General features: G+C 37.2%; 1 protein-coding gene across 1 annotated transcript; it reads left to right on the top strand.

The window, feature by feature from the left end:
* Positions 1-5,034: 5,034 nt before the first annotated feature.
* On the top strand, positions 5,035-19,827 carry LOC114754427 (mitochondrial proton/calcium exchanger protein-like). Its single transcript, XM_028943194.1, has 14 exons — positions 5,035-5,627; positions 5,722-6,034; positions 6,500-6,646; positions 6,742-6,830; positions 6,924-7,016; positions 13,405-13,531; positions 13,611-13,675; positions 13,770-13,944; positions 14,438-14,629; positions 14,737-14,784; positions 15,795-15,941; positions 16,031-16,113; positions 17,591-17,706; positions 19,484-19,827. The coding sequence occupies exons 1-14, from the start codon at positions 5,035-5,037 to the stop codon at positions 19,561-19,563; spliced, it is 2,268 nt and encodes a 755-aa protein (XP_028799027.1). The 3' UTR covers positions 19,564-19,827.
* Positions 19,828-20,681: the final 854 nt, after the last annotated feature.

The raw sequence follows: 20,681 nt of genomic DNA, 5'->3' as shown, positions 1-20,681 counted from the left end.
AACGTACGAGGAACAAAATCTAATTGAAAGAAAATATAAGACTGGTAAAAAAAGCCCCAAATAATTCGCACTTGGAATCCACAAAAAACGATGGGTTTAGATTGGGAAAAACTTTTAAAAAGTGAGGTGTTTTTGGGGATCAAGAGCATTTGGTTTCACTTGAAACTGTTTTTTAAAAGCATTTTCGTTGAGATAAAACTCCTCTAAGATATTTACTTTGTATATTGTAAAATTATTTGTAAAAGTATGATTTGATTTTTACCCAAACACTTGTTTAATCTCATTTTGATGGAGCCTGTGACAAGTTAATCTAGACTCTAGGTGTTGGTAGGTTAATCTGACTTTCTTTTAATAAGTTTTCAGCTGAATTAAAAAAATACAAATAATATCATTTGAAATTCTTGTACAAATTTTCAAAATTTTAAGCCAATACCCAGGACCAAAGTATAATTTTAGAATGTGGTCATTTTATAATACAACCTCCAGTTTTTAGTATAATAGCTTTTTGACTAATTTGAATAGATTAAGAAAATTAGTTAAGTTAGTTATTTATAATAAATAAATATTATTTTTTCTAAAATATCCTTACTAATTAAGTGTATTGGTTAGAATTACTATTATTATAAGAATTATCTTAAAAAAATAGATAAATATAAAATATAAAGTGGATTGTGATTTTATATTTAGAAAAAAAATAAAAGTTAAACGAATTATTATATCAAGAATTAGAGATAAAATTAATTTTATGGAAAAAAAACCCGGGTCGACATCGACAGTGCCTAACTGGGGAGAGTCACATAAATGGCGGCTTGAATTTAAAGAAAGAGCAAAATTATAAATTGGGCAAATGGCAAAAGAAGACTGTGGAAATAAAAAAAAATTGTAAATAATAACCCATGACAATATTAATATGGGTTTTAACAATAATAATATGGGTTTTGACAACAATTTTTATAAATTGGTCATTGTGTATAATTTTTGGCAGTCTTTTTTTGTCATTTTTTTTTAAATTCAACGGTATTTCAAAATTTTATTTTGATTATGAGTATTAATATGAAATTTTGGTAATTTATATTATCTAGTTTTACATTTAATTTATTTTTAAATATAAAATTCAAATCTATTTTTTTTTATCTATCTGTTTCTTGTCAAGTAGTCTTTACACTCATAATTAATAAAAATACTCACTTTTTAAAAAAGGGAAAATGACAGATAAAGAAGCTCCAAAATGTGAAATGCCAATTTAGGAAGCTAAGGAAATGTAATTACCCATAGGGAAGTCCTTCCTAAATTAGAATTCAGTGAAATGACAAAAATGCCCTTTGTTCTTTTTTTTTTTTAAAAAAAACCTAGCCCTCACCGGTGGCCGGCGACCACCGCCGGCGGCCTCCGACCGCCTCTGGCCACCGGCACCGGCCACCGGTGTGGTGGCTGCCGGTGAAGGATTTTTGTGACAAGATTTTTTTTTTTTTTGGAATGGGATAATATTGGTTCAAAGTGACGGGGGTGGGATTTGATCCCACAACCCGTTGGCCACTTGGACCAACAAAAGGATGGCCATTGGGCCATCAAAGATTTCTTAATCTTATAATGCAAACAAAAATATAAATTAACTCTTTTACTGTGACTCCAGCTCGTGACAACAATTTATCTGAGGATGACAAGTCTTAATTGAGAAATAACAAGTCTAAATTTGATATTAACAAAGCAACTTTTCCTTATACATAACAAATAGCAGCATGACCATTAATTAAAAATGATCATAATTTATTTAAAAATGACACGTCTTTGTTGAAAAATAACAACAATTTATTCGGGATTTCTTGTTATGTATAAGGAAAAGTTGCCTTGTTAATATCAAGTTTAGACTTATCATTTTCCAATAAAGACGTGTTATTTTCAAATAAATTATGGTCATTTTTAATTAACGTAGATGCTATTTCTTGTTATGTATAAGGAAAAGTTGCCTTGTTAATATCAATTTTAGACTTGTCATTTTATAGTAAAGACGTGTCATTTTTAAATAAATTATGATCATTTTTAATTAATGCACATGTTGCTATTTATTATGTATAAAGAAAAGTTGCTTTGTTAATATTAAATTTAGACTTGTTATTTCTCAATTAAGACTTGTTATCCTTAGATAAATTGTTGTCACGAGTTGGAGTCACAGTAAAAGAGTTAACTTATATTTTTGCTTATATTATAAGGTTAAGAAATCTTTGATAGCCCAATGGTCATCTTCCCTTTTGTTGGTCCAAGTGGGTAAGGGATTGTGAGAACAAATCCCACCCTCGTCACTTTGAACTAATATTATCCCATTCCAAAAAAAAAAATATTGTCACAAAAATCCTTCACCGGCAGCCACCACACCGGTGGCCGGCGCCGGTGGCCAGAGGTGGTCGGCGGTCGCCAGAGGCCGGTGGCCAGAGGCGGTTGCCGGCCACCGGTGAGGGGCTGGGTTTTTTTTTTAAAAAAAAAGAACAAAGGGCATTTTTGTCATTTCACTGAATTTCAAAATTCCAATTTAGGATTTGGGAAGGACTTCCCTATGAGTAATTACATTTCCTTAGCTTCCCAAATTGGCATTTCACATTTTGGAGCTTCTTTATCTGTCATTTTCCCTTTAAAAAATAACTATTTATTATAAATAATTAATTAAACTAATTTTTTATTTAAAATTTCAAATGTTTTATGTTTGTTCTTTTCCAAAGCAAAGACCCCGTGAATGCTAGCCCCCCGGTCGCCCGCGCTCGCCAGACCAGCGGAGCCCAGACCTCGCATTGCACTCGCACCGCAGCCTCTGTCTCACCTCACTCGTCTCGTCACTCACGCTCTGCCTCCCTCTACTCTGTCGTTCTCCCTCTTGTGATCACTCGCTAACGGAGCAGCTCGCCAGTTGCCGTCGGCCCTCATCCCACTCTCAGTCATCGCCTTCCTCCCCTTCTTCTCAGCTCGGTCAATTTCAATTGTCATGGCCACCGTTGTTCTCACTCTCTCGTCGTCGTCGGCCATCTGAGGTCCTCAGCCACTCGCCAGCCGTCCATCTTCAGGTTTGATTTGAACTTGGAATTCTTGAAAATACAATTTTAAGAGTTTGTTTACTAGTTCATCTGGAAGTACATACATCCTTAGAGCGAAAACCATAGAAACCAAAAATTGTTTGCTTAAATGTTTTCTGAAACTGTTGCTCGGTAAAAATAGCATCTCACTGTCCAAAATTGTTGTGCTTTGTGGCTGGAATCTTAAGCTTACACATTGGAATTTTGCAGCATTTTAAGAACCCGGGGGGGGGGGGCTAAGAATTTTCCTCTTTTCTCTATTACTGCTGTTAAAGGATAATATATTGCTTGCACACGGCGTTTTAGCTTCTTGCAATGACGGACATTCACAAACATCTCCGCTGAACAATAATCACGTAGCCATTTCAAACTCTTTTATTTATTGAATGAGGCAAAAATATAAAGGAAAAGTTATCAATAAAATCCGTTGTCTGAAATTGAGATCATGTTGGCTTCAGGGTCATAAACTTACACTTCTATGAATAAAGGGTCAGAAGCATAGGATTCGGAGAAATGAAAATGAGAGATGGTAGGGAAAAGAGGAAGTGACAGGGGGAGAAAGCAAATAGTTTGCGTTTCACCCCTACAACACTGGAGGCTGATAGGCAAGTTAAAGTTATGATGTTATGCACCTTGCAGCAAAAGTTAGAAGAATAATTTTACAATTTTACACTAAGGCAATTCAAATCTCAGAGACCCAGACTCTCACACCTAAGGCCCCCCCATATTTCTAGTATGGTATTTGCTTTTTCAATTTTTTGCTCTTTTTTTCTTTTTTGTTTTTTTCACCTCGTTAATCAAATTCTCTTCCCCACATGGTTTATATTATGAATGAGAGAATTCTTTTAGAAGTGATTATATTGTCGACTGGATCAGGGAGATAGAAAGTGAGGGAGGAAGATAATTTGGGTAAGGAGGTAAAAATAACAAAACAGCATATACCATACTGGGAATATAGGGGGCTTGGGCATGAGAATCTAGGACTCTGGGATAGGAATTCCCCTTGAGGGTGAAATTGTAAAATTATTCTTCTGACTTTTGCTGCAAGCTGCATGATATCATAACCTAAACTTTTCCGTGTTTACCTTTATGGCTCGCTGCTGTTTGCAGCCTTTGATCACCTTGGCCTTTAGTGTTTAGGCCAAAACCAAATTGGATCAGTGCACTGATACCATGAACATACGAAAACAATATCTGATGCCAAAAGCTTGTGTTTTATTCAAATATTAGTGGTATGCATAGATACAGAACTCTCAATAATTAGAGATATGCTGAGATATTAGGGAGAGAGACAGGATCTTATTCTAGAAATCAGGTAATAATTTAAATAGAATAAAATAACACAAAATAATGGATTAGATACTGTTTCTGGCGGTAGGCACCAAACCTAGGAACTAACCTACTAAACCTAGAAACTAACTTAGGGCTTTATGGTTTTAGGTCCAGAGGACACACTAGGAGTCATCTCTAACAGTATTGTATTATAATAGGTTAAAATGCATGATAGCCGAAGTATGTGCCCATGGTCCATCTTGTGTATTTTCCAACCCGTTTAGTTCCCTTTTTGTGCAGGCTCAGGTTGACCCAAATTGATTGGGTACAAACGAATACACTGGGTTCGCTGATGGCTTACTTAACCCTAAAACCACTGCAGGGTCTTAGGTTATTGTTTTACGTCTACTTTTGGTAGTGTACTAACTAGATAACCAACATCCTGAAACATATTGCTCTCTAGTTACATTAGTTTGAAGGTTAGACGGTCATAACTGTGATATTTGTATAAGAACCCTAATTTGTATGAATTAACATGGCATGTGAGCTTCCAGTTCAATGAATTTTTGATCCATTTTATATCTTTCTATTTCTCATGTTTTTTATTGTCACTTGGGTTAATATGTTTGAAGAAGCTTAATTAGATGTTTTTTGACAGATGTAGATGTGTTTTTACCGCTGAAGAGAGCTGACCTGGATAATGGCCACTAGAGCTATTTTGAACAGGAGAAGATTTGTTGATCATTATGTCAATATCTGCGCCCGTTCGATTATAAGTTCTCAGTGGCATGTTATTGCTGTAGAAAATTTGAATTCAAATCCTCTTCAAGTCTCTTCTTTGAACACGCCTACAAATTTTAAGCACGTAAAAGATTATGAAAGAATATCATTGCCCAACGAGGAATTCTTCAACCTCTCTGCATTGGAACAATATAGACAAAGATGCTATGAATTAACAAGATCTGTACCCGCTGATCGTAGATTGGTATCAAACACTTTGATAAGTACAAGATGCTTGTTGCAGTTCTTGCATGGGTTTTCCACTGCAGCTGCTAAACAACCTGAACTAGGTAGTGATGATGAGAAAAGTGATGAAATGGTTGCTAAGAAGAGGACAGAAGCATCTCCAGAGGAGTGTGATCAAGCTGTTGAAGGTTTAAGCACTGCAAAAGCTAAAGCAAAGGCAAAACGGTTGCAAGAGCCTCAAAACATTGTTCGAACTACTTTAAAGAGATTGTGGGCTGTGATTTTGGGGATTGGTCCTGCTTTTAGAACTGTAGCATCTATGAGCAGGTTGGGATCCTTCTTTTGTATGTCATCCCCAGCATAACTATCATATGTTAATATGTGATAACGTAGATATATGGTTTGTCAATCCTTACTGCAGGGAGGACTGGTCCAAGAAACTTGTTCATTGGAAAGGGGAGTTTCTATCAACGATGCAACACTACTGGTTGGGTTTCAAGCTGCTGTGGGCAGATGTAAGAATCAGCTCAAGATTGTTGTTGAAACTTGCTGGTGGGAAGAGTCTCTCTAGAAGGGAGAGACAACAACTGACTCGGACTATTGCTGACATTTTAAGGCTAGTTCCTTTTGCAGTTTTCATCATAGTTCCCTTTATGGAATTTTTGCTTCCAGTATTTCTGAAGTTATTCCCCAACATGTTGCCATCAACATTTCAAGACAAAATGAAAGAACAGGTGCTGATAGTGCTGAGTATAACAAATTCCATATGTCATTTGGTCATATTTTTGCAACGTCTTTTTTTTTTTTTGGGGGGGGGGGGTCTTGATTTGTTGTTTCTTGTATCAAAGTTCTCATTGCAAAATATGTGAGTTAGGACTTGATAAACTATATATGATGAGATAATATTTGTGCGTAGACGTCAATTGTCTCCATATATCAATTTGCATGATCATTGCCAATGTATGCTCCACATTGTTTACAAAGACGGTAGCCACTGATGATGATAACCCTGTTTGAAATTTTTTCCATTAGTGCAATAGTGTTAACAACATTTATGTTGAGTTTTATTAGTTTGTATCAATGCATACATTTTGCACTTGTTTTTGGAGTTTACATTAGTATTTTATAGCATTGTGATTGTTCGGGTTTTGCATGATCAGTTTTACTGTCTTTGTTCAATTCACATGCTCAATATGTAGGAAGCATTAAAGAGAAGGCTCCATGCTAGAATAGAGTATGCAAAGTTCCTCCAAGATACAGTCAAAGAAATGGCAAAAGAAATTCAAAACTCACGTAGTGGAGAAATAAAGCGAACAGCAGAAGATCTTGATGAGTTTTTGAACAAGGTCAAAAGTTCAGTTTTGTAGAATAATTCATAGCTATTCTGTCCACATATTTCCCTTTTCTCTATAACCCTTGTCCACTTCATATTTTTGTGCAGGTTAGAAGAGGTGCCCGTGTTTCTAATGACGAAATTCTGGGCTTTGCCAAGTTGTTTAATGATGAACTTACTCTAGATAATATTAGCAGGTGGATTTCATAGCTTTTGTTTGATTTTAACATACTGTGTTTTTAAGTTGTGAGGTGGTATGGTGAAATCTGTTGGCTTTCTACTATTCTTAGGGCACGATTGGTCAATATGTGCAAGTACATGGGAATCAGCCCTTTTGGAACTGATGCATACCTGCGTTACATGTTACGAAGATGCCTACAGAGGTAATAAGCATCATCTCATATTATGAGCAACTTGCATGCATGGGTATGGTGTATCCCACAATAGTTTCTGTGGTCTCCAAGCAAAGTAGATCAAATGGGAATTGATATGCCGTAGAGCTGGCTTATGCCTTTAATTTTTAACCTAGTCTGAGCCCTGACATCCAGTTGTAAAAGTGAAGATTGGAAAATCAACTTTTTTTTTTCCCCAGATTGCAATTTTTATATATCTAGCTTTATAGAAATTGCCAGGTTCATGATATTCTCTTTAGAATGAGTATTTGAGCAGGAATGCCTTTTTTCTTCCTATCTTTATCATTTTATTGTGCATTCTTTGTAAGCCATATATTTTTAATTGGGACAAAACTTAGGTCAAGTTGCTTATATACATTAGGTTAAGCTCTCCATTCACTTTGTTATTTTGCTATTGTTAGTTGTTATAATGCATATGTGCACTTGTAAATTTATCCACGAACTTGACCTAATGACTATAGGCAACTTGACGTGAGTTTTGTCTTTTTAACTGAGGATTGGGGAGGAAACAACTTAGCATCAAACTTAGGTTTTACTAACTTTAGCCCTAAGGTACAACAGGGGGGGGGGGGGAAAAAAATCTAGTTTGTCATGCTGGGCTGGTCCCTGCTCATGTATCTTGGTCATGTTTGATTAGGAACATATTGCCACGAAATGTCTACTTCACAATATTTATTTTCTGGTAGTTCAAAATTATTAGAATTTTAATTGACAAGAATGCATCAGAATTGTTCACTATTTTATCTGTGTTGCTCAATCAGAGAAAAAATCCGCGAGACTCCATAATACTCCCTCCATCTCTTTTTATAAAAAACAATCTCTCTCATAGTGATGTCCCTAAATATAATAATCAAATTCCCTTTGTCTGAAATTTTAAGCTAGTCTTTTCACTTTTACTCCCATTAAATATATGCCACTTATTATCTCTGTATAATAAATTTTTACTGATTATTTCTTATGTACTTTCTTTACAAACTGTTAGAAGCCGTGATCCTCTCCCCCATCTTCTCCCTTGATTTTCTCTATTAATTATCTAGAATAAGTTCCTGATTTCTTGTGATACTGCATTATTACTGATTGATTGTAATCTCTTTGCATTATTATTATTGATTGTAACCGGATTGCATACTCCTATCCGGACTCTATAAATTGTACTCAGATCATATGAAATAATATGAATGAGTGAATTTTCACACTCCACAAATATGGTATCAGAGCACTGGGTTCGGTCTGAACCCAGAAAAGCTCCTTGAACGTCTGCTGTGAGCCACAGAGAGAGAGACAGCGAGGGGGAGAGAGAGAGAGAGAGTGAGGCATCCTCAAACTGGTGCAAGAAGAGCTGCGTGGACGACACCACCCCTCCAATCCTCACCGGCATCCCTTGATCGGCCAGTCCCCAGAAGCCGACGTCGAACGGAGCTGCGTGTGACTGTCACGCGCCGTCACAAGCTCTGCGTGTGAAGTCCACGCGCCACCACGCCCCTGTCACTGTTCCAGCGCGTGAAGCCCACGCGTCGCCGCCAGAGACCTCCAGTACCTTCCAGAGACCCAGAAAATGGATGACCCAGAATTTCCACCACTTTTTGGATCTATTCGCAATATTCCAAGGGCCCTCATGTCCGGTACATCTTCTAATACTCAAGCTACTCCTTCTAAAAACTCTACTGCAGAATCAGACTTGACAATAGCCACTGAACCTCAAGCTATGAGGGTAGCTCACAAACTTAATGGTAGCAACTATCTCCAATGGTCTCAAAGTGTCTTAATGTATCTGCGTGGGAAGCGTAAGGAGAAGTATATCAATGGAGAAGCACAACACCCTTCACATAATGACCCCAAATTTGACACCTGGTTCGCTGAAAATAATCAGGTGATGTCTTGGTTGTGCAATTCAATGACTCTCGAAATCAGTGAAGGATACCTTTTTGCAAGCACAGCCAAGGAAATCTGGGATGCTGCTAAGCGGACCTACTCTACCCTCGACAACACTGCAGCCTTATTAGATCTCAAGAGGCAACTCAAAGATCTGAAGCAAGGCAACTTAACTGTAACACAATACTACAGTACTTTGACAAAGATATGGCAGCAATTGGATCTCTTTGAAGTACATCCTTGGAAGGATATAGATGATGCTAATTACTACAGACAATTGGTGGAAAAGGGACGAACATATGACTTTCTGTTGGGCTTGAATGATGTGTTTGAAGAAGTGAGGGAGAGAATTATGGGACTGACACCTCTGTCATCCCTATTTGAAGTCTTCAGTATGGTTAAGTTCGAAGAAAGCCGAAGACACCTCACCCAAGGTAACCTGACCCCAGCAGAGGGCTCGGTATTGGTGACGAGAGGGTTCCAGACATCAGAAGGGCCTGAGAAGAAAGGGAACAAGTGGTGCAATCATTGTAACAAGAAAGGCCACACCAGAGATGAATGTTGGAAACTACATGGAAAACCAACCCAAGGGAAGCAGAAACAACGAGAAGATAGAAAGAGCCACCACACCTCATCTGAAGAAAGAGGTGACGATGGAGACCAGTTGACCAGAGAAGAGCTTTAAATGCTTCGTAAGATACTTGAAAAACAAAACAAGTCAAAATCTGTTCCCAACGTGAACTTGATACAGTCAGGTAACTCTATTATAGCCCTTAATGCAATGGTAACTAGTGATGAGACTTGGATTATTGACTCCAGTGCTACAGATCACATGACTGGTAATAAGTCCTTCTTCAAATCCCTCAAATATTGCCATGAGAACCTTAGGGTAAAAGTAGCAACTGGACTATATACTAAAGTTGAGGGTGTTGGCATTGTGGCTCTATTTGAAGATCTGGAAATCCATAATGTTTTGTTTGTCCCTGCTCTTACTTGCAATCTTATTTCTGTGAGCAAATTAACTAAAGGGCACGTATGTCGGGTGTCATCTTTGATGATGTTAAATGTGTTTTTCAGGATTCGACCTTGGGGAGGAAGATTTTGACTGCTAAAGAATGGGATGGACTCTACTACTTTGAAGGAAAGGATATGAAGATAGCAGGAGCAAAGAAAGCTATGGTTAGCTCCAATTCTTAGAATAAAAATGTAATGTTGTGGCATCTAAGATTAGGCCACCCCAGCTTTGATTATATGAAGCATGTGTTTTCAACTTTATTCAATAAAAATTCTTCTCCTTTCCAATGTGAAACGTGCCAAATTGCAAAACAAACTCACGTCTCTTATCCCAAACATACTTACAAACCTACTGCCCTGTTCACAATGATCCATACCGACATTTGGGGACCTGCCAAAACCAACACCCGAACAGGCACAAGGTGGTTTATCACATTCATAGATGATCACACCCGGGTCACATGGGTTTACCTTATGAAAGAGAAATCTGAAGCCTTACAAATTTTCAAAAACTTTTGCTCGTTTGTGAGAACCCAATTCCAAATTCCCATCAAAGTTTTGAGAAGTGACAATGCCAAAAAATACGTGAGTGGAGCCTTTAGGGAATTTCTTGAGCAGGAAGGAATCCATCACCAAACCTCATGTGTCTATACCCCCCAACAAAATAGAATTGCTGAGCGAAAGAATAGACATCTTTTGGAAGTAACTCGAGCTATTATGATGGAAAGAAACGTTCCAAATATGTTTTGGGGAGATGCTGTACTAACCGCAGCTTACTTTATCAATCGCATGGCCTCCAAAATCCTCCATTTCAGTAGCCCTATTCAGAAATTCCTCGAGACTTATCCCACCTCACCTATCATCAATTCCATTCCCCAAAAGATCTTTGGGTGTGTTGTCTTTGTTCATAAACATGATGGAGGCAAACTAGGTGCTAGAGCAGAAAAATGTATTTTCCTCGGGTATTCCTCCACCCAAAAAGGGTATAAGTGTTATAGTCCTACTACCAGAAAACTCATAATCTCCAAAGATACCGTCTTTTACGAGGATGACGCTTGCTACCCCAAATTACCCATTCAGGGGGAGCACTATAGAGTAGAATGGCTAATTACACTTGAACCTATAACCACCTCCAACCTACCTCTTAACCCTCTTGAATCTTCCACACCTCAAGAAGAAATCCTTGAACCAGAATCACAAACCCCTAGTCCTACACCTTCTCCAAAACACCAAAACACCACAAACACTCCTCACCCAATGGAAACCAATGCTAAAATTGATGCAGGGGTAACAGAGTACTCAAGTCCTCAATCAGGTAGTAGGGTTCCTTCCATTCCAAGGCAGCAACATGATTCCAATCTGGAGTTGGATCCTAAAGAGCTGGGATGGCCTATTGCACTCAGAAAGGGGGTAAGATCGTGTACTCAGCATCCTATTCAAAAATTTGTTTCCTATGGCAATTTATCTGTGCAAATGCAAACCTTTGTAGTGAATAGTTCACAGGTGAAGATTCCAGAAACATTTCAACAGGCTATGACAGATCCTAATTGGAAACATGCTACATATGAGGAGTTAAGAGCCTTGAAGGAAAACAACACGTGGGATATTACCACACTTCCTGAGGGCAAGAAAGCAGTGGGCTGCAGGTGGATCTTCACCCCTAAATTCAATCCTGATGGAAGCATCAACAAGTACAAAGGAAGATTAGTGGCTAAAGGGTACACTCAAACCTATGGGATTGATTATCAAGAAATGTTTGCTCCAGTGGCAAAATTCAACACCATCCAGGTACTCTTATCCCTTGCTGCTAACCTTGACTGGTCTCTACATCAGCTAGACGTGAAGAATGCTTTCCTAAATGGAGATTTGGAGGAGGAAGTATACATGGAAATTCTAGATGGAGTAATAGCTCCACCCAACTCAGTTTGCAAATTGAAGAAATCATTGTATGGCCTGAAATAGTCTCCACGAGCTTGGTTCGATAGGTTTGCCAAAGCGATCAAAAGGTTTGGTTACATTCAAGGACAAGCTGATCACACTCTTTTCGTCAAACACAGTGATGGAAAGGTAACGATCCTAATTGTGTATGTGGATGATATAGTCATAATTGGCAATGATGAGGTTTCTATCTCCCATCTCAAGAAAGCCCTGGCTAGGGAATTCCAAGTGAAGGACCTAGGACAAATGAAGTACTTTCTTGGAATGGAAGTTGCTAGATCCAAAAAGGGTATAAGTGTGTCTCAACGAAAATACACACTTGACTTACTCCACAAAACAGGAATACTTGGGGCTAAGCCTAGTGAGACTCCTATGGAAGAGTCATGCAATCTGGAAGTGAAACCAAACGGGACACCGGTTAACTCAGAAAGGTACAGAAGACTTGTGGGTAAACTGATCTACTTGACTCATACAAGGCCTAACATTAGCTATGCAGTTGGAGTGGTAAGCCAATTTATGCATCAACCCCAGGAAGAACACATGGAAGCAGTATACAGAATCCTCACCTACCTCAAACTCAATCTTGGAAGAAGAATATTCTTTCGAAAGGGGAATACAAGGATCATAGAGGTCTACACTGATGCAGATCATGGGAGAGCTGTGGATAACAGGAGATCAGTCACAAGATACTGCACTTATGTTCGGGGAAACCTAGTCACTTGGCGAAGCAAGAAACAAACAATAGTCTCAAGGAGCAGTGCTGAAGCTGAGCTAAGAGCTGTAACCCTTGGGGTATGTGAAGGAATGTGGGTGATTAGACTCCTGAAGGAATTGAGAATTTCCTATGAAGGACTTATGAATCTCTGGTGTGATAATCAGGCCAGCATTGAAATGACTAAAAATCCTGTGTATCACGACCGAACAAAGCATGTTGACATTGATCGGCACTTCATCAAAGAAAAGGTCGAAGATGGCACCATTAACTTGAACTATGTGCGTTCAACTGATCAGATTGCTGACATCATGACCAAGCCGTTAGCCAAAGTCAAGTTTGAAGGGCTTCGGAGCAAGTTGGGAATGGTTGACATTTACTCTCCAGCTTGAGGGGGAGTGTTAGAAGCCGTGATCCTCTCCCCCATCTTCTCCCTTGATTTTCTCTATTAATTACCTAGAATAAGTTTCTGATTTCTTGTGATATTGCATTATTACTGATTGATTGTAATCTCTTTGCATTATTATTATTGATTGTAACCGGATTGCATACTCCCATCCGGACTCTATAAATTGTACTCAGATCATATGAAATAATATGAATGAGTGAATTTTCACACTCCACAAATACAAACAAAGGTATAATTGGAAAAATATGTATATATTTGACACATTTATTGCTTTTAATTAAATTTAACTAGCATTTTGAACCGTGTGATTTTGGTAGTTTCTTATAACAAGGAATGGAGGGAGTAGTATGTGTTATGTCTAACATTTTCTTTTCTGTGTTTTTTTTTTTTTTTTTTTTGGGTTGGGGGATTAGGATTAAGGAAGATGATGTGTTAATTCAAGCGGAAGGTGTGGATTCCCTTTCAGAAGCTGAACTTCGCGAAGAATGTACAGAGCGAGGCATGCTTGGATTGCTTTCTGTTGAAGAAATGCGCCAACAGGTTTTTTGTCATGAAAAATTTGTGATTCCTTTTTGACGGACATAAACCTCACTATTAAATTGTTCTTATTCTCATGTAGCTTCGGGATTGGTTGGAATTATCTCTGAATCACTCTGTACCATCATCTCTTTTGATACTTTCTAGGTAATTTTAAAGCTTCCGCACCAAAAAGAAACTATAATTAGTAAAACCTTACCAAATATATGCATCCTGAAGTCTTGCATGATGCTCTTTACAGGGCATTCACTGTGTCTGGGAGGTTGAAGCCAGAAGAAGCTGTTCAGGCTACGCTTTCTTCTCTCCCTGATGAAGTGGTAGATACTGTTGGTGTTACTTCTTTACCCTCTGGGGATTCAGTCTCAGAAAGGAGGAGGAAATTGGAGTTCCTTGAAATGCAGGAAGAACTTATCAAGGTGTATATTGGGCTTTTTTTTTTCGGTCCCTCCACTTGTTTGATTTGAAGCTTCGATTGTTGCACTAGAATATCAGCATTTCTCTCTTTGCTCAATTACTGATATTGCATTAATTTATCCGTCAGTAGTTGATAAAAAAAAATAGGTAGCATGTGCTGGTATCCTTAAAAATATAAAATTCTTTCGAGATACAGAATTATTATTTGATTCCGATTGATTATTATTTAATAATTAACAATCAATAATTAGGTCAAAACCTTTAGTTTCCAATATTGCTCAGATTAATCTGTCAATAAATACTGAGCATTTAAGGTACAGAAGCATTGTCTTCCACTAATTGTTAGGTTAAAGCCTCAGGTTGACCATTTGAGATGAAGAGAGTTCCCCTCAAGGTTTTTTTTTTTTCTAGGTTTAAAATGTTGGGCTTAATATCTTGGTATTAATGAACATTCAAGTGACTCTGCCTTGAACAAATGAGTTTCCCACAATGTAGGAGGAGGAAGACAGAGAAGAGGTGGAGCAAGCAAAAATGGGGTCCAATTCTGGTCAAGACAATATGGCCTCGAAAGAGATAAATATATCCACAGCTTCAGAAGCACAACAACTTGCTAGAGCTAGGGCATTGGAAAGGCAAGAGCAGCTGTGTGAACTCAGTCGTGCATTGGCTGTTTTAGCTTCAGCATCTGTGAGAATTTGTGTTCAAAATCTTTTGATTGTCTCAGTATGGCTGATTGCATTTTCTTGTCTATGATACATATATTTATACGTGTTTTTCTCTCATTTTGATGGCAGTCAGTTAGCAGAGAGCGTGAAGAATTTTTGAGGCTTGTTGATAAAGAGGTATGGTGGAACTTCTATTATTTGTTACTTGTTTTCACATCTTCCACACCCTGCCCTCAATATTTTGTATGTGGGGATCACTTTTCTTGTATTGTATCTTGTGTGAGTTTTCTTGTATTGTAAAACTCTTTGACTTCACTGAGGGGAAGAGTACTTGATTTAATATAAATCAGTGTCAGTTTTCTACTATTGTGCTTTGGTCCCATCACAATTCTGTTTCAACCAGTATGTCTAAGCCATATTTTCTCTATGATACAGCAACCTTGGTTCAAGATTGAGCAACTTTAATTCCCAGAAGATATTTCAGTTTTCCCATATCCGTTTCTTGAAAAGAATGGAACAAATGCTGGTTGAGTTGAAGAATGCTCTTATCATCAATGCTTGGAATGATAGGAGTCCCAAAATTTAACTTTTCATTTTCATCAGTTTCTCTTTACAATATTTCAATGCAACATTTAAGATCATAGAAGTATGAACCAATCTTCTATGCCATAGTTGCTTGATTGAACTTGTGTAGGAAGTTCTATTCACAACTGAAGCCACTAGAGTTGCATGTGACTGATTCTGAATCTTGCACACGCCTCCATCAATTTTCCGTTTGAGCAAAATTCTTCTCCTATCCTTTTCATTCACAAGAGGATTCAGAAAATACTGGATCTCCGCCCACACAAGCAAATTGTTGATAAAACTCCAAAATGTCATTTTCTTTTGACCTGATTTTTCTTTCTCCTTATCATTCAGGAAAGACAAGAAAATTTCAGGGTAGCACACATTCTCTGGAATTTCTCTTAAATTTTAACCCATAGCACTTGTCAAGCCTAAGAATGGACTTTGATAGATTATGTTTAACAATTATATTCTCATGTCTTCGGAAATTCTTTGATTAAGTTGGATAGCAGCTTATCTATTTAAAAATTTGTAATTAGATGTGGTCCATTTGGAAATTTGAATCTTAATCCATATGGGACCTTCCTGAACTTAGTTCGTGCTTCTGATTTGTATGATTCCAGATAGAACTTTATAACAGCATGGTAGGAAAAGATGGTACAACTGATGGAAGAGATGCCTTGAAGGCATATAAAGATGCACGAGAGGAAAATGAGCATACTACAGAGTTGGATGAACGGGATGAGCTGTCCTCAGCACTCATAGAGAAAGTAACGTCCCCATATCATTTTTTTTTCCTTGAAAAACTAGTAAACCAACTGGTTATTTATGCTTTTTGCAATTGACAATATTCCTTCAGGTTGATGCTATGCTCCAAAAGCTTGAGAAGGAAATAGATGATGTTGATGCAAAAATAGGTGATCGTTGGAGACTGCTAGATAGGTTTGTACTTTCCCTTTGACAATGCGTCTTTTGTTGGTTGCTTTTGTCTAACCCAAAAACTTGAATTGTTAATAGAAGGCCTAACCATTCATGAATGGCTGTGTTAATGTTTGTAATACTCCTTTGCTTGAACTGTGGAGAACACATAGGCTAACCATGTGTCTAGAAGTGTAAATGAATTGATTTGTTTATGAACTATTCATGTTCAGCTTGTGAAGTGTTTGAACATGGCTCATCTTATTTGCAAATGAATAAGCTACATCAACTTGTGAGAGCTTTCATGGTTGAAGTGACTGAGCTAGAAAATTGGATGTTAAGCTTATTAATCTTCCAAATATGAAACTTAATTTATTTAAAACTAAGGAATATTTGTTGCATGGAAATTAATTTGTTTAAAATTATGGAATTAGCAAGCAAGAAACTTCTGATCTTGTGGTCATAAAGGCTCTGATATTATGTGTATTTCCTTTTTCTCTTTTTATTGACATAATCCGCTAAGTAGTGTTGCCTTCTCCAAGGCCATAATCACAGCTGGCACTGCTATCTTGCGCTTATTAGTTGGAACATCGAATGGTTCTTGGATTCTCTACGATTCTTGTACAATGTTTTCATTCCACTAACAAGAATTTTTAGCTTATATTTATGGAAAAATTAGAAGCTTTTGAGAAGGTGATTTGCATTCTGCGACAAATTCTCTTCATCATACTATAAAAGAATTACTTATATCCTCTGACCTAGTTTATCCAATGATTTCTGTCACTTTATGACAGGATATTATTCCCCTTTCACAGCAGTAACATTGCTGTTCTCATTATGATAATAAGGCCTTGATAACGTTGAGGGGTATCTATTTCCTGAGAGAGCAGAAAGGTTTCACCCCTCATCTTCCAAACTTGTCATTTTTTGAACTATCTGGCCCTTTACCTCACTAGGTAGGGAGTAGATCCTTTCAATTTAGCGGGTAAATTGAATTCTTCATTTAATATGAAAGAAATTAGCAAACGGAGAGGTAGCAGAAAAAGAAAAAGCGGCTCTTATTCTCTCAAGAAAGAAAATGCATTGTTTTAAGAGTGTGGAAGAGCTTAAATTCTTCATGATTTCTTTTACATTGTTTCCTTGTTTGTGTAGGCCCCCCCCGGGCGAATTCTACAATTATATGAGAGAAATTCTTAGGACTTTCAACCATTTTAATTGGATGCTTATAAACTAAAGGTCTCGGCCATTTGGTCAGAGCCTGAAATGATGCATTGTTCATGGCTGGTGAACAATATTTTGATTTGGCTAGCCCTTCTTTTAGTTTGGGGCAAGGCTGTTTTGAAGGTCTATCGTTGAACACAATAAACCTGAAATTGGCTGAAAATGAACTTGTTGAACTGACCACATCTTAATGGTTTTTGCTCTCCAATCTTTAAATGCCAATAGTTACATGGCTTCAATGTAGTGATTATTGTCAGTATTATTGGTGAATGTTTTGCAGAGATTATGATGGGAAAGTGACTCCTGAAGAGGTAGCAGCAGCTGCAATTTACTTGAAGGATACTTTGGGCAAGGAGGGAATTCAAGAACTCATAAGCAATCTTTCTAAAGATAGAGGTCTGTCATCTTGTTCTTTTATTGTTTACTGATTCCATCCCTTGTTTGTTCTCATGCATTTTTTGAGTTAAAGATAAAAATAAAACGGAAAAGGAAAAATGCTGCTCTTTTTGCATTTACCTGGAATAGATTGTTGCAGATATATGATGAAATTTCTCCTGTACGGGAGAGATGGCCAACCAGTGACCAGTCTCTATTCCCAATGGCTCAACTAATATTCTTCTTCTGTATGCATCTTGGGGCATAGGATTTGCAATAGTTTGGAGAGACTTGAGTTCTTCCATTATGATGGAGCCCAAGCTAAATGATAAAAATCTAATGCTGATTTTATATTAAAAATATCCTGACAGTTGAAAGAGTACTCAGAGAAAATAAGCTGCGGTTTTTTTTTTTTCCTTTTTTTAGGGGGGGGGGGAGGTGAGAATATAGGGACTGAATAATTTCTTTATTCAGCAACCAAGACGAGTACACGCTGGGGTATTAATAGTTCTCTACCACTCACTTATTCTGATTGAAATCCCTAACTGAAGTGGTTATACCCTAACCAGAGTAGTTACAAGCTACTTAGCCTACTGCCACCTATCAAACACGCCCCCCTAACGGAAAACATCCTTGTCCTCAATGATAGAGTGAGGAGGTGTGGTGGTGGAAATCAGGCGAGGGCTGCTGGCTGAAGGGAAGGTCCTCTTGGGTTGTCTCCTTCAGGACCATGAACTTCCATTAGAGACTCGAATTTGTTATGTGTGCTGGTATTATAAGCATCATGACCCATTAACCCATGGCTCCCTGCACCTGTGACCACTTGCGTGCTTCTCATTGCACCAGTAACATAAGCCCTTTGTTCTTTGCTCCATTTCTTTCTCACTCAAAAGTCATTGTTGGCTTCTTGCTAGAAGGAGACAAGATCGCTGTTGAGTCAATCTCCCCCCCCCCCAAAAAAAAAAATCCTTAGGAGTAGCTGTTGAGCCGATCTTCTCTCCCTTAGAATCCTTAGAAGGAACAGAGGTTGGAAGCTTTGGTCGATGATGCCCTTGCCGTTGCAGTTGCGGCCAGGTGTGATGGTTGGATTGAAACATTTGACCAGTTGCGAAACCATGATATAGTGAAATAGATGCGTTCTGAATCTTAGTATATGATGAGGGTGCAATATATATAGCTATTCTGAGGCTTACTCTAACGTGTACATGACAACCGTGCTGTTGATTCATATGACCAGAATTAAAACTGAATCGTAAACTAACCCATACCTAAAGCATAACTGCTTATCTATTTAGTTAATTCTCTAATATAGGGTGCTTCATCTGCTGCCTTGGACAACTTCTATTATTACTAATTTTAGTCACTTTTCTATATGTTACATCTTAAAACGACTCCTGGGAAGTTATTCTATAACTAGAGTTTGCGTCTGATGTCTTACTAAAATCAGTAGGGGAAAATTTAACAGAAAGGCAGAGATTTAAAAAAAAAAAAAAAATTGCAGCCAAGATAGAAACTTGGATTGTGTAGATAGAAAGATTAGTATGTTCATGTATTGACATCTGGAGTTCTAATTTGGCGAATTTGGTATCCTTTTGCTCATACACCCTCTCAGTTTAACCTGTTCTCACTCTTATATTTTTCATAATTTTTTTGGGCGGTTTCATGCCACGCAGCTCTTGAGTTGCACAGCTAGAATTCTATTTCGCTTATAGTCATTGTGTGTTCAATGTTCATTATCAACATTGATTGTGAAATAAACCATGTTACTCAGCCATTGCATTCATTTGTGTTGGTACAGATGGGAAAATTCTTGTAGAAGACATTGTTAAACTGGGCAGTTTGAAAGATGTCAATGTGGCCGAAGATGAGACTAGGTAGAGAGTGATATCTCATTCCACCTTCCGATAGATATTGGAATTCTATTTACAAAATTCAATTTTGATATCCCATTCCTTGCTTTAAAAATGGTGCAGGAATGACATTTAGAATCATTATTCTTGTTTTCATTGTATACATAAGTGGTATAAGTGGGAGATGTCAGAGGAAGAATTTAAATCGTCTGCCAGATTGTAAATCTATAGTAGCTGGTGAATCAAACAAATGCATAGCATTATGGAATCATAGCCTTGTTGACTATCCCAATACATATTCTCTCGCTCAATAAAACGTGTTTGTTTGTTCATTTTGAACAAGTGTTCTATCGGCAATGTAGTAAAAACTACACGGGGATAATTAACGTGTAATGTCCTTATAACTGATTTTTATTCTGATACCTATGGGTTTTTTTTTTTTCCTTTTTATAGTCCTTATTGTTTCTATTTTTAATTAGGTCCTTATAGTTTTTCTCCTCTAACGAGGTCTTTTTTTTTACCCAATTTTTTATCAAGTCTTCTAGTTTAGATGATAGATAAAAAGAAAAATAACGGATAAAAAAAATACTATAAGGATTTGATCAAAAATTAGGTAAAACTCTGAAGATCTAATAAAAAAGGCATGTAAAACGAGGAAGACTTGATAAGAGAAAAAGAACAATGGGAACCTGATTAAAAAATTGGTAGAAGTATAAGAATCTAAAGATTAATTTTTCCAACTATATATCAGCTGCTTCAGTTTTTGCGTGTTATGGTTTTTCTTTTTTTCTTTTTTTTAATGCCAACGAGTAAGGAGAGTCAATTATAAGCTGACAATTATGCCTTTCCTTATTCTTTTATAATATTTATATTAGAACTATTATTTTCTAATTTTTGAATTTTAAAAATTTGTTGTCACTTTTATATGAAAAATGTTTTTATATGCATTTTAAAGGATGGTTTTATTAGCTGGTAAAAAAAAAGAGAGGATGGTTTTATTTAATTTTAATATGTTTTTATCTCTTAAAATATGATGAAATTAGAAAGTTGAGTTGAGAAGGAGATAAATGGTTTCTTGGAATTCTATTTACACAATTCAATTTTTATATTTCATTCCTCGCTTTTGAAAATGGTGGGGTTTAGAAT

This window comes from Neltuma alba, unplaced genomic scaffold (assembly GCF_004799145.2).
Source record: "Neltuma alba isolate B1F8T4 unplaced genomic scaffold, ASM479914v2 tig00010134_pilon, whole genome shotgun sequence".
Classification (NCBI taxonomy): domain Eukaryota; kingdom Viridiplantae; phylum Streptophyta; class Magnoliopsida; order Fabales; family Fabaceae; genus Neltuma; species Neltuma alba.
The sequence above is the reverse complement of the archived record's forward strand: the minus strand, read 5'-3'. Positions and strand labels throughout refer to the sequence as shown.

What these genes read in the sequence shown, in the direction of transcription:
- LOC114754427 (XM_028943194.1), top strand. Translation starts at nt 5,035, where the DNA reads ATGGCCACTAGAGCTATTTTGAACAGGAGAAGATTTGTTGATCATTAT. An exon ending in TCTCTTTTGATACTTTCTAG is followed by an intron (nt 13,676 to 13,769) that starts GTAATTTTAAAG and finishes TGCTCTTTACAG; the next exon opens with GGCATTCACTGTGTCTGGGA. An exon ending in TGCAGGAAGAACTTATCAAG is followed by an intron (nt 13,945 to 14,437) that starts GTGTATATTGGG and finishes CCCACAATGTAG; the next exon opens with GAGGAGGAAGACAGAGAAGA.